Here is a 15,606-nt window from a genome sequence, read left to right on the forward strand (position 1 = left end):
GAAATCCCGGACACTTGGACAACTTTATTTCTGTGAAATCTCAGAATTCTTATTTCCAAATTTAATTCCACTTAATTAAGAAATTAACGAAGATACTGGGGTTTTAGGTTAGGTTGATTTCGCTTTTCACAATTTCACATAACAAGAAGAAAATCCATTATTTAGGAATGAGTTTTGATTTTTTACAATAAAATTTCCGTATTATTCTTCGACTCACCAACTCATCTCGGTGAATTTCTCGGCTAGATCTCATCTTGCCAAGAATGAGAAATTCATCTCAGCCATTGACCAAGACGAAAATTTTAACGAGACCTCAGACATCTCGGCCAAAAACGACTCCGTTAAGAAACATACTTTTTGCGTTTTAGAAAAGGATATAAATTTCATTTCATATATAAATTACCCATAAAACTGGTCTATCTTTTAATACGGACGGAATAAGCAATAACCTATCCATTGAATCAAACCAAACCGACTATGAAAGAAGAATTAGAATCCCCTCCCATACTTTGGGTTTCCTTAATGAGAACCATAGAAAAGCAAACCGAAATGAATGTGCACATGAACAAAAGTCAAAAACCGATCCATTGAATCATCCATTAACTCTTTATTGTCCAACTGGAACACACGGCAAAAATGTATTCGTTCATACACGGCATTAAACACTATCATTTGACCTTACGCTCAGACTCAAGCCACGCCCCTAAGGCAAGCCGAATTGATAGAGAGAAAAAGAAGAAAAAACTGAAGTTAAGTGGGACCCACAGAAGTTAGACCGAAGCCGTCATAAACGTGAGTGGTGACCACGTCGTCTTTCCACCCAGTTTCTTACTTTCCATATTCAATCCAATCCCCTCTTTATATATAGCCTTTTCTCACAATGTCTTCCCCATCTCCAATCCAATCCATCTCGCCTCCGGAATCATAACCCTAGAAGAATTCGATTTTCAATCTGAATCCTATAAACCGCCTGGGTTTGACCGACAGCCGTTTGGATTTTGACGGAGAAGAAGATCGGATAAATACAATAGCAGTCGGTGATGTCTAACGTGAAGCCAATAGTGATACGAGAAGTATGGGCGAGTAATATCGTAGAAGAATTTAAGCTTATTGAAGATGCGATTGATGAATACTGTTTCATATCAATGGATACTGAGTTTCCAGGTATAGTGTATCGACCTGATGGTGATAACAAGACTTTGTTCCGCAACCGGAAAGCTACTGATCATTACGAGATCCTCAAATCAAACGTTGATGCGTTGAATCTTATTCAGGTTGGTTTAACTTTATCAGATTCAGAAGGGAATTTGCCTGATTTAGGTACTGAGAATCGATATATTTGGGAATTTAATTTCAGTGATTTTGATCTTGAAAACGATGAATACGCGCCTGATTCAATTGAGTTGTTGAAACAACAAGGGATTAACTTTCAGAAGAACAGAGAAGACGGAATTGACTCGGTTAGATTTGCTGAATTAGTTATGTCTTCTGGACTCGTTTGTAATGAGTCGGTGAGTTGGGTGACTTTCCATAGCGCTTACGATTTTGGTTATCTGGTTAAGGTCTTGACGAGCCGTGATCTACCTAACGAAATTGATGAGTTTTTGAGTCTTCTAAAAGTTTTCTTTGGGGCGAAGGTGTATGATGTGAAACATATTATGAAATACTGTGAGAGTTTGTATGGTGGATTGGATCGGGTTGCGGGAGTCCTCAATGTAGATAGGGCTGTCGGTAAATCGCATCAAGCCGGATCGGATAGTTTGCTAACATGGCATGCTTTTCAAAAGATTAGAGATGTATACTTTACCAAAGTAGTACCAGAACAATATGCTGGTGTGTTGTATGGATTAGAGGTGTATTAAAATTATACTGTAGTTATTTTTCTTCATTAAAGATTTATAATATTTTTTGGTTTGGATTATTTCGGCTTTAATTCTTATATAGGGAAGTCAAACGACGGGCATCGTCCAACTTCCAAGTTCAATGCCATTTGAAATTATTCATGGAAAAACTCTAATAATCTGCTTTCCTAAAGAGCGAGGCCTGAGCGCGAAAACCTTAACGCGTATATACCTTACAGGTAATAGGTTGACATTTTTTGCACCGGCCTCTAGCCTAAACCTGATTGGTCAAACTATTTTCTTTGTGTTGACAAATTGAGATTTAAGAGAATTAACGGTTAGGACTCCGACATTTAAGTGTTGACATTGAAATTTAAGATAATTAACGCTTAGGACCGCGACACTTAAGGTTGTTTTTTTTTTTAACAAAGTGAGGATTCATTGAATAAAGGCTCTAAAGAGCAAGTACATACCTCAAACAGACGCATAGGATAAATGACATCGTACTAATGACCAACATATCGATAAAGCCTTAGCGAACAATAATTGGTAATCCCCAAGTCATACCTATAAGGGAAATTGCAATCCGCACGGGAACCTGATACAAAAGATCGAACGATACATTAAACACTTAAGGTTAGATTCAGAACTATCTTCCATGAACACCTTGAAAGATAACTCAAGAAAACCATATACATAAGCAAATTTTGAACTAGTAGGCTGAATTTCTGTTTTTCTTCCGCGTTTTGTACAGCTTGGATTCCACCATAAGATTTAATCTTACAAAAACGAAGATAAGCTAACCGCATAATATATTTTTTTTTCGTTTTTGTGGTTTCATGATTTGATGTCTGAGAAAACAAATTCAATTTTAACACAAAATCAACCAATTGTACTCAAATGTCCAATTAGATGAGCTACATAATGTTGAAGCAATTGAGGACTCTCAAGTCTCAACCCTTAACTCCAATTCCGACATACTTAAAGATAGTACAAGGAGAATTGCCTTAATATTGTCCATGAGTTTGAACAGTGTCATTTTATATTATCGGTGTTGAAGAATTTTTGGATCAAAAAAAGTTAGCATTTTTATGCAGGTTTGAGGTAAAGCAAACTGAATGGATCTAATAAATAAAATAGAAGTTGTGGGTTCAAGTTTTTCAAGTAAGATACTTCAAAGATAGTAATTCTTTGCATGATGAAATCAACAACAAGGGCACTTGAATTTGGAAAAGCATTTGATGTGTTCTTGAATGGAATAGAAAATTTCATAATTGGCGGACCGGAGATGCCAAGCCTGTGGAATATTTTATAGATAGATGGATTGAAGGCGCTACTCACGAAGATGTCAGATTGGGAACTAAATCCAACGAGAACATCATGGTAGTGGAAGAACTAATTGATACTCACACCAAAAATTGGAATGACAATGAGGTTCAAATCATTTTCAACCAAAGAACGTAAGGAGAGTATTTTCCAACATAAGAATTTTTATCAATCATGAAGACAAAATTAGATGAAATCTCACAACTTATTTTATAGTCAACACAACATACAAAGTCATTCTGAAACACAATAATAATCAGTACATACAGTTGGAGAAAAACTCAGATATCTGGATCAATATTTAGCATCTTAAAGTTCCTTACAAATGTCCACATGTTTCTCCAGAAGCAGAAGCTACTTTTTCTTCTGGTATCCAAACGCCCTCCTAAAGTTTTTTTTTCCGGAAAAGAGCCAAGCCTCATAATTCATTAACATTGATATTACCACGATTCCAAATCGGGAAGGTTACAATTGAATCAGGTTGGTTACAATACAGATTATAGAGTTTTCAACTGACTCAAAGAAATCACCCAGACAACATAGGTTTTCTAGACACTTAACAACATAGAACCAGGACAAATTCTGAAGATTAAATCTAACCATTCCACACCAATTCCTTAGTAACAGGATAGGGTTAAATGGCATTGTTTAATCTAAAAGTAACACGTTCAAATCAAATAACAAGTCTACTAAAAGCAGGGATGTTAGGATCCGAAGATCCAAACATTTCTCAAAGGTTTTTGCATAATAACAATAACACACGTAACTAAGGGATAAAAGGAACCATAGATCCAACCATTTGTCACGAAAATTTTCAAACACAAAGTAACATAGGTGAAAAAGATAAATCAAAATCAGTTATCTTTTGACGGAACCAGTCGGAGGCGGTCTGAATTATTATCGAATCGGTATGCTGTTTCATTGTTGTTGTTGGTGTCTTTTGTGTCCTTGTTTCTTCTGGGTGTCTTTGGAAGCTTTGAAGATGTTAATGAACGAGTTTTTGTTACTGTTGTAACCAGTACTCTTTTGGAGAGAACACCATTTGCCTGAAAAGATTTCATCTACGGGAAATCAAAGCAATAAGAAAACTCTAATAAAATCCTCTAAAAACGAAACCCTATATATACTAAGATAAGAAATTATCTAGATCTAAACTGAGAAAACAAACAACAAACTTTGAATTGAATCAGAATCAAAGTAGACCTTAACCCCTGCTGGAATCATACAACCACTTTGAACTGAACCCAAAAGCTGAAATCAAAGTTATTATCGAGAAAACCCAAATCTAAAACTACTTAAACCAAAATATAAGACAACAAGATCTATAATCAAAGGAGATACTGAACCAGCAACTAGAGGGGAGATAAATCGGGAAAACAAATCTAAAAAACTAAAAAGATTAGAAAATAAAATATGACCGTAGAAGCTAAAAAACAGGCTGGGGAAGAGATTATACAGAAGAGTTAGGATTATTTGAGGAGATCTTCTCCGATCTGCGCCCATGAGAACAGATCGGAGCAGGCGGCGGTTTTCGGTAAGTTTTCTATCGTATGAGAAGGAGAGAGGGATAAATATATGAGATGGATTCCCCCGCCACCTAATAGCCTAAAAATCAATACAGATGCCTTTATTATTTTTTGTAGTAAAGTTGCATGTTTGGTCTAATTTTAAGAGATTTTTTAGGGAGCTTGGTGACATCATGAACACTAGTAAAAATAGTAAGAAATGCAGAACAAACAAAAGTGATAGTGATGCTTACAACTCTCAAATGGATAGATCAACTTCACCTCCATATGGTTATCATTAAAATGGATTACAACAAAGTGGTTAAAACCGTTGTTTGGATTCACTTTTGTAACAATGGGAGGATCGTAATATTATCTTAGATTTTAAGTCTTTGTTTTAGAGACTAGAAAGTGTATCTGTGTGCTTTAGGCATAAAATTTAGGATCAAGTTTGTAATAAGGTATGAAGTGAAAATATCTCTTGTCAACTTAGTAGTAGATTGCTTTTAGCAAGTACTCTTTGTAATCCCTAAGCTGTTCTCAACTCTCATCAATGATATTCATTATTTTCTTTTCACAAAAAACACCTTGAATAAATTTAACATGACATGCTTCGGATAAGGTTGTAACCAAGGAAGTTATTTTCGGATCTTAAATTCATCTTAGAAGGTATGCCCCGACACCTTAATATCTATATCTTGGAAAGAAACTCGTTGACATCTCGAACTCATTGTTCGAATTTTATACGTACCTATAACGATGCATAAGTCCAAACATTTTGCAGAATAAATACACAAGTAGACATGCTTATAGGCAGGGATATCATATTTTGTTTATATTATGACGAGGGTATCAAGTTCACCACATATTTTGGTATCAACCTACTACAGACGCACCTTGTGTACTCTTACAGAAGACTACCAAAAGATTATTTCAACAAGATATTAACTTGGTGTATAATTGTTGATGGTGGATTTTCATTTAAGGCTAAAATTGTAAAACCCAAAACTATGCGCTAACATCCTGCAAAGGATAAAGCCACTGATAAAGTGGAGAATACTTCTTCACTATAAACTTATAGCATTACCAATTAATGCATGACCAGCCTTGTATTTCCTGTACTACTCCATTCTCATTATTGGTGCGGCATGACGACTGAGCGATCGCTCTCAGCAGAGCAACACGAATCTCCAAGCATTAAATAAGGAGGCATGTACGAAATACCCGTACAGGCTATAACTCTCGGAGTGTTATACTAGCCCGATCGAGCATCTGGACTGTCCATATCAGTCTCAGAAACGATCACGACCATCCAATTTCACCAGCATGATTGGATGGCTTAGATCGGATCCATAACCCTCAGGCAGGTATTGGAGTATTCATCACCGACCCAATGCGGGCCCCGCATGGTCGGCCTTCACAAAAGGGAGCATGGATTTCCAAATCTTCCAGCCAAAGTAGTGCGGACGTGAAACCCTAATTTAGGGTCTGCGGCACATTACATGTGTCGCAAATCAGTCTCAACCATCCATCTTCGCAGGCATAGATGGACGGTGTAGATGTAGATTAAAAGGGCCCATAGTATGTCAACACAATCACCGTGGGCCCGCCTACATACATGACCGATCAGTCAGGACCAACTATAGTTGGTCGTTCCAGTTCGTGCGCCCAAACAAGGCATGATGCACGACCGGTGAAACCCTAATTAGGGTTTGAACATCACGAGCGTCCATTTTCTCCTGCACGAACGATGGGTCTAGGAGTCGATTAAGCAGGTCCAGTGAGTATCAACACGATCACTATGGGACCCACATATCTCCACACCCAATCGGCCAAGGCATATCATGCATGGTCGTCTCGATTCGCACACCCAAACTAGGCTTGGTCACACCTCCCAATTGCAAATTAATCTCGACCACTCAACTTTTCCGGAAAAATTGAGTGGCTCATATCACGTTTCTATGGGGTATTAAGGTATGGACGTGTATACCAGGTCGCCGTCTGTATACAAGACTAATCGTCCAAGATCGACCAAGCTTGGTCGTCTCGAAACGCGCGCCCGAAATTGGCATGACGCGCGGCTTTTGCGGCACCGGATTTCTGTCGCAAATTGATCTCAACCACTCAACTTCTCCGGACAAATTGAGTGGCTTAGATCACACTTTCACGAGACAATGAGGTATGAGAGCCTACACCGGCATGCCGCCTACACGCATGCACGATCGGCCCGGACAAAATTGCGTCCCAAGCTTGGTTTCGACCAAGATGAAGAGTGATGCTTGCGCACCTCTTCATAAACCCTAATTCCACTAACTGTCGTAGATGAGTGTCTCAAAGATCATCTCGTCCGTTCAACTTCACCTGCTTGGTTATACAACCCTGGTCAGGAGTTAACTGGTCAATGAGGTGTTGTGGTGTTTACCATCCGCCACTCTACCACACCAAGTGATCGGTCAAGTCAGGACTTACTTGTACAGCCCCAAACGATCACTTGAAGATGGCTAGACACGCATCTATTTTAAGACACTTAATCGTGACTTACTCCATTAAGCCTTAAAACAGCGATGCTTCATACATGCTGAATATATTCGATGCATTACATGCATAGAATTCACGTGATATTTTACAAGTATCAAATTCCAAATAACTTAGTTATTTAACCTAGAATTACATGCTACCTTCTGTGGGTCCCATGATCCACACACTCGAGACATCAATCATGTCACAAACTGGGGGATACACACTGGGGTATTGGTCTGGCGGTTTACAGCGTGCAGCGCACAATGCGCCATCACAAGAACGTATCAGGAAGTCATGAACGGATAGTGATGATGGGAGAAGTGGGCAAGACTGATCGTGTAACACTAACACACGCAACTCCACTACTCCATCACTCCACTTCCCATGAGAGATGTGGGTTAGGCTCAATGACTTGTATAAATAGGTTCTCCTCCCTATTTTCAAAAGAGACAAGACAACAGAAGCAAGTATTGATACAACTGTATTCAAACACCGGCACTGCTTACATTCTGCAAGCCAGTTCAGCTTTTTGATACAAGTCATACATAGCCAATACCTTCACAATCTCAACACCTTCTTCGCTTCCCTCCCTAAGATCAACCCAAACTCCTTCACTTTGTGACCGAAGCAAGTCTGGAACGGCCATTTCTTGGTTTAGGCCAGAATTGTACAGATTGATTTCCCGAATCACAAAGCACTCCCGTGCAGTGCATTTGTTTAGGGTTTAGATTCATTCCTCATCCACACCCCAAATTACCAAATTCGTCAAGAATAGTTTTCACCCATAAACAATTGGCGACCATAGTGGGAGATTAATCTCTCGGTTGCAAAATTGAATTCTGAATATTCATTCCAATCTTCTCGTTTCTAGGATAGATCTTGGGTATGATTCAATCATTAAGCTGTTCAATTTCGGTTTTCGTTCTTCATCTCACGATGTATCCTTGCACGCTAGATTCTCCGGAAACCATAGATGATTCAGGTATCATGGGAAGTGTGGCGAGAATTCTGGAGGATGTCTTGGCAAATCAAGTTGGTATCGCTAGAAGGCAGAGCGAGACATTCCGCCTTTTGAATGATATAGTAGCACAATTACAAGAGGGATCGACGAACATTTACCCAGACAATGCAAGAAACGTTGAATCCATATCCAGAAGTCATACCTTTACCAATGGAGATGCAGAAAGAACGCGTGGCCACATGGGACTCAGGAGAAACGAACAACATGGTCCATCCGGCGATAAAGACTCGAGGCAACTCCACAGAAGAAAAAACCTGTCCGGGATGCCGCGTTTGCGGATAAAGAAAAAGAGCCTGCAGCTTACGGAGCCCTGCTGGAAAATTTATATCTCAAGACTCTTGTCGAATCTCAGAAGACTTCCCAATCCGCATTGACCTTTCAACCAAGTGGAGAAATGCTCGAGGAAGGAGAGATCAATCAAGAAACACGTGAGTACGGAGGATAAGAGCGTTCAATTCGTTCACTCAACAATGATATTACGACACCTTCCACTTTCTGTCACCCAGTCAAACGACCCGCGGATATGATGGCGCTCACTAGTCTTCCAACTTCGTCTCCGAAGTGTGTGTCACACCAAAGAAACAGAGAGACGTCACGACATCCACTAACGCAAGAGAAGCTAGACTCAAGATATCCACGTTTCCCGCTTCCAATGGAGAAGATATTGGAATTGTTGGAGGCATGGGTACGAGACAGAGAAGTGAAACTGCCTTCTGTGTGGCGTCCGCCGACTAATCAAGAAATGACAGACCCGAGGTATTGTCATTATCATCGATTCCTTCATCACCCTACCAGTGAATGAAACTCCTTGAAGCGCATCGTTCAGGAGAATCTTAATTCGGAGGAGTTGTTTTCCCTCTGTGGAAATTAATGCGTACAGTTTCCTTGAAGAGGTTGCTCGGGAAGATTCAGTTTCATACAAATGAGACTCCAAAGAGCAAGTAAGTTCTATCAAACAATTTTACGATAAAGATAGTTTTAGAATTTACTGGGGACTTGACATCCCACACATGAGAAAGAGATTTGATAACCAAACACCATGTTTGTTTCCCTTTCATACTTCCCTTTTCGTATGATATTTGCAATTTCATATGACATGTGTTATCATTCATAACCAAGATATAAATTCCATTTAGAATAAATCTCTTTCAAAAAAGTCATTCACAAAACTATCTCAAAATAAACCAATTCAACCACCTATTAGTTCAAAACCTGAAATCAAATTGTGAAAGAAAATCCTCACAATCACTCAAAAGCATCTAAAGAAAGAACACAAGTAGGCGGCACGAATCCTTCAAGGAAAGTCCTTCAGCAGCAACTCATCCTTCTGAGCAAGAGCAGTTTTCATCCTTTGGAGTGCGGCCTGTTTCAGCTTCAACTCCCTAGACAACTTTTCAACCTCTTCTTCCTGACGAGCAATACAGTCTGCAGAAGGAGCTTCGTCTTGCAATTTCTGAAGCTCCTGGATTTCTGAGAACCCTTTGAAGAACCAAGGAGCGTTGAAGTCGTACTGCACAAACACGTCCCGATGGCACTTCCAGTCTTCAATCACCTCCTCAGAAACACTGCGACCAATCGTGACGCTCATCCCTTGAATGGAGAATAAATCTTCTTGGACGCGATTGACTAATGCAAGGCGACTTTTGATCTTCATGGTGGTAGCAATGTGGTCGTGCTTCTTCCATATCGCCGTGTACAACTCCTCGAACTGAGCCGGCATACTGAACCCCCCAACCAACACATGACCTGGACGAGGGACATCAAAGGGAGGATCGAAGATAGCCCCAGGAACAACAGGTTGCCTTGCCAATGCTTCATCAGGAACCTTGTCAGCTGCAAGAGGCCTTTTAGAAGAAGTCACCATGACTGCCTTATCAATGGGAACCTGCTCAGGAAGATCTTTAAGGGGATCCACCTCAACATTAGCAGATGTTGCCTCTCCTGCATTCCTCGGGATGTCCACTTCACTCTGAATGATGATTTCCGTCACGGCCTCGTCTACAAGCTCACTAAGGTTACCACTTGGGGAGGCATTCCGTTCAGTCGAGCTTGCACCATCTTTGTCATTATCTTGAAGAGGATCAGTATCACCAGACCTCTCCTTAAAAGCATCGCCAGACTCCTCATGAAGACCAGCATCGCCAGACTCCTCATGAAGACCAGCATCGCCAGACTTCTCATGAAGACCAGTATCGCCAGACCTCTCGTTATGACCACGAGCCAGCCTTGTGAAAGCATTTTCTTTCGGGATTCCCTGACCGTCAACAAAAGATTATCTTTAGTGAAAGTTTCTCAGGAAGAACGAAACCAAGGGATCAAATAGAAAGAAATTTAAATACCTGCATATTGGAGGAATTGAGGATCACCGAACCACATGCCTGCTTCTTAGACCTCACTCCTGCTTGGGGACTGCAATCATCGGCTTTGGTTCGTTTATCTGGGAGAGGTTTCAACCTAGGATGCTCCTTCAAAGTGTCAGGAGATGGTTCGCCGCGTGAATCTGTTACAATCTCCTCTGAAAACTCTTTGAAAGCCAACAATTGTGTCCTCCAAAACTCCTTATACTTGCTGGTCATCGTCGCATTTCTTCCGATAGGAAAGAAAGGAAGGCTCTGCACTGATGAAAAGGCGTCAGCATTAAGAATATCCGGGAAAAGTTCTTTTGGATCCTCCAACGGACGAAGGAATGGAACACCCTGGTCAAATCCTATTTGTCGAGCAGCCCTGTCAATATTGTATGGAGTCACAGTAAATCCTTCATCAAATAAAGACGGGACATATCCCGGAGTGCAGCTTCGCAAGTAAATGAGTTCTCCAAGACTTGCGGTTTCAACATTAGTACGCAACACGGCATCAGGAACAGTAGCAAAAGTCTTTGGCTGAACAATGGAAGGATGGATCGTCCCTCATGAACGGATATCTATGGAGGAAACATTGTCAAATACATCCACGAGCTTCACACCGGTTTTGGGACGTCTCTTCTGCCAACGGAGTATTCTCGAACCACCATACAAACTGCTGAGCGAAGTTGCAGGAACAAGAGCATAACTTTTGAAATGTTCCCACAAAAACGCCTGAAGAAAAGCGATGTGGATATGCGACTCTACCTTCTTGTACCCGTTGGAAACATGCATGTCTTTTGCTAAGGCGTCCAGATGAGAATACAGTGATCCAAGGAACAATGCGCCTAGGGGAAGCACCTCACCTTTTGCCAGCCTTATGGCAAACCTAACAAGGTCACCTCTTATGGTCTTCTTTCCAGAACCATCGTCAAATATGTCTCTGGATAGCCACAAAGACAGGAATGCAATCACGCTAAGCTCGTCTTCCAACTCCTGACCTGGTTTCGGGTCTGCAGGAGACCACTCCGACACCCACCAAGTGTAAAAGCGTCTCGAATATTTCTTCTCCTCCTTATCTAGATCATTGAATTCTGCCGCCTTTCGAAGTTTGGCATCATAATTGCGACGTTCTGCATCAGAAAACTTGTAAAAGAAGCTTTCGACGATAGGCAAGTTCATTAACGCGGCTACGCTCTCCAAAGTAATAGTCAACTCTCCCCACCGACATATGGCTGTATGAGTAGAAGGGCGCCACCTAGAAATGAAAGTGATCAATCCTGCATCATCTTTCTTAACTTCAAGAGTAGCAGATGCCATGACTGCATTGATGATTTGTGCTTTGATCAAATTAGCTTTAATACTCTTATTATTCAGCATGCGTCTCATCCATCCTTCTTAAGAACCCAGTGGAGTATGACAAATCTTAAAGTCAATAGGTGAAGGCGGATATTCATTTCTTCGAAGACAGAACCTCATCACAAGTGCTGAAGAAGAGGATGGATCAGCTTCCATATTTTCTGAACCAGAGAGCAGGACTATCTTGTGACTAGGATGTTTCCTAATGTTCGGAAAAGGCACAGTGAACAACTCATCATCTATGTTCGGAATATCTTTGAAGCTGTTAACACTCCCTGACTTGGCACCAACGTTATCTTCAGAAGGCATTTCAATAGGAATCTTTTTGTTCATCCTACGAAAAGCAAACGTGGAGGTCAACACCTATACAAAACGCATGGGATATGTAGTCACACATGACAGGACACACATTCGCGTCAAAGCACACAAAGCAGGGAAAGCAAGCAGGTTGGTATAAATTCATAGCAGCCAAATCAAGGTCGCGAGACTGGTATGGGTTCACGTGAAGACAAGACTAGTCACGCCAGTCCGGTATTGGTCAACGTCAAAGTCAGGTATCGGTCCACGTCAGCAAATAAGGCTGGTATTCATCAAGTCATAAGTCCGGTATTGATCAATTTACAAGTCCGACATTCATCAAGTCACAAGTATGGTATTGATCAATTTACAAGTCCGACATTCATCAAGTCACAAGGCTGGTATTGGATTCAAACGAGGTTGGCATTAAGCCATGACAACATACAAGACTGGTATTACTCAAATCACAAAACCGGTGTTGGTCGAGGAAACAAGGCTGGTATAAGGTCGACTTTCGATCAGGTATATGCGGTGGGAACCGCGTTCAATCAAACACACACGATGGGACGCATTCATGTGCACGTATTATAGCACGGTTTTCTTATATTCATGGGAATCGTGTTTACGAAATTCAAGCCAAACTTCTTTCCAAGCTACAACCTAAAAATCTAGGTTTGCATGCAACGATGAAAAGGAAGTAAAAACAATGTATTCATGGATTCACGACCAAGCAATCCTAGCAAATATTAGGAGTTTTTGCTATCAATTTCGGTGGAAGAACTAATCATGATATATCTTGCAAAAGGTTTTCTTAAGAAATTAGGGTTTTTTCCTAAAAAAAAGGGAAGCTTACCTTGCTGTGGACGGACGGACGGCGGCGGCAACGGCGACGTGATCGGTGGCTGAAGGTCACGGGCGGGAGCTCCACAAAAAAAAAAAAAAATCGTGAGAAAAGAAAAAAAGGGGTCGGCCCTTTTATAGACAAAAATTGGAAGAATCCCAATAGAAAAAGGATTCCTCTTTTTGGATTCTTATTTTGATTCAAACACCCAAGGAAGGAAACCGGTCCCACCAAAGGATTCCATGTTTCCACGGCGGTGTTTACATGAACAATTACTAGCGGTCGGTCAAAATTCTTCCGGGTAAGCTTCCTTTATCTTGTCTTTCTCACATATATATGTCGCCATCTCATACCTACCCCACAATAGTGTAACCATTATGTGCTAGGCAGGGGACTTAATGTTGATGGTGGATTTTCATTTAAGGCTAAAATTGTAAAATCCAAAACTATGCGCTAACATCCTGCAAGGATAAAGCCACTGATAAAGTGGAGAATACTTCTTCACTATAAACTTATAGCATTACCAATTAATGCATGATCATCCTTGAACTATGCGCTAACATCCTGCAAGGATAACCCCTAACGATCACTTGAACATGGATAGACACACATCTATTTTAAGACGCTTAATCGTGACTTACTCCATTAATCCTTAAAACAGCGATGCTTCATACATGCTGAATATATTCGATGCATTACATGCATAGAATTCACGTGATATTTTACAAGTATCAAATTCCTAATAACTTAGTTATTTAACCTAGCATTACATGCTACCTTCTGTGGGTCCCACGATCCACACACTCGAGACATCAATCATGTCACAAACTGGGGGATACACACTGGGGTATTGGTCTTGCGGTTTACAGCGTGCAGCGCGCAACACACCATCACAAGAACGTGTCAGGAAGTCATGGACGGATAGTGATGATGGGAGAAGTGGGCAAGACTGATCGTGTAACACTAACACATGCAACTCCACTACTCCATCACTCCACTTTCTCCACTTCCCATGAGAGACGTGGGTTAGGCTCAATGACTTGTATAAATAGGTTCTCCTCCCTTTTTTCAAAAGAGACAAGACAACATAAGCAAGTGTTGATACAACCGTATTCAAACACCAGAACTGCTTACATTCTGCAAGCCAGTTCAGCTTTTTGATACAAGTCATACATAGCCAACACCTTCACAATCTCAACCCCTTCTTCGCTTCCCTCCCTAAGATCAACCCCATCTCCTTCATTTTGTGACCGAAGCAAGTCTGGAACGACCATTTCTTGGTTTAGGCCAGAATTGTACAGATTGATTTCTCGAATCACAAATCACTCCCATGCAGTGCATTTGTTTAGGGTTTAGATTCATTCCTCATCCACACCCCAAATTACCAAATTCGGCAGGGATAGTTTTCACCCATAAACAATAATATATGTTCGAAACGGAACCTGCTCTTATACCAAGTTAATTAACATACGAGTATGGTTTAAAAAAATTGAAGGAAAGATGAGTTTAACAATCAATAATTTATAAAATTACCTCATTAAAATTGAGGTTTGAAGGATACACTAGTGGAGAATTATCATTCCACCGGTTAGAATCATGATAACATGATAGTTTGAGTACATCATAATGATACAACATTAAATATATATATAATGTATCCCAATTTCGAAATACAACAATTGTACATAATAGTTGATCAAAGAGATAGATGATGTAATCCAAATAATGGTCTTCTCATTAAACTGCAACCATTTAAAAACTTCTTCTTCATTAAGATATAATCCTTTATGAAATGAATAATCTACTCCAAATATCATCATAATTACGATCCATTCCAGTAGACATTCATCAACTTTATAAGAATCTTGATCATCGCCACGTCAGATTTGGTCATCTACGAAAATATACTTGAATATATCATCAAACTCCATAATAAAACCCAAAGGGAAATAATTGACCGCTAAAATAGCGAATTGAAACATCATATGACAAGGAATTATCATAGAAATATTATTTATTGAAAAGTAAAGGATTACAGAAAACCAGAACCTAATTTCGTAAAAATATGCGATTTTATTTATTGAAACAAGATCTAGTGAACAATATTATCTAGATTTGCTCGGAAGATATGAAATCCATATCTAAACCTGAGAAAATCTAGATTTAGGGTGAATAAGACGGGGAAAAAATAAGATTAGTTTTTTTTGGAAAAAACAGTTTTGGCAGAGAGAAGAGAGAAGGGCCGGTTATAATAACAATTATAATGCAGAAAGAAAAGTAAGTGCACGAGACATAAAATTTTGTTAACAAGGAAAACTACAAGGCATAAGAACCCTAATAACCTAGTTTAATTTTGAATACTCTCAGAATTAAGACGTCATACAAATTGACTACGACAACTTCATAAAGTTGAGACCAAGTAAACTACTCCAAGTTACTCAGTTTCTTCAGTATCTCTGCACCTAAACCAATATGATTTACACACGTGAATCCCAAGATAGAGTTCACTATCTCAAGTCATTTCACCTGTTGTAAAGACTTGTGCTCTCAAACCCGA

At 40.0% G+C, this 15,606-nt stretch overlaps 1 protein-coding gene across 1 annotated transcript; it reads left to right on the forward strand.

The window, feature by feature from the left end:
• Positions 1–870: 870 nt before the first annotated feature.
• On the forward strand, positions 871–1,921 carry LOC113314002 (probable CCR4-associated factor 1 homolog 11). The gene has a single exon (XM_026562770.1). It carries the CDS (start codon positions 1,041–1,043, stop codon positions 1,860–1,862), a length of 822 nt encoding a protein of 273 aa, XP_026418555.1. The 5' UTR covers positions 871–1,040; the 3' UTR covers positions 1,863–1,921.
• Positions 1,922–15,606: the final 13,685 nt, after the last annotated feature.

Source organism: Papaver somniferum, chromosome 9 (assembly GCF_003573695.1).
Source record: "Papaver somniferum cultivar HN1 chromosome 9, ASM357369v1, whole genome shotgun sequence".
In the NCBI taxonomy this organism is placed as follows: domain Eukaryota; kingdom Viridiplantae; phylum Streptophyta; class Magnoliopsida; order Ranunculales; family Papaveraceae; genus Papaver; species Papaver somniferum.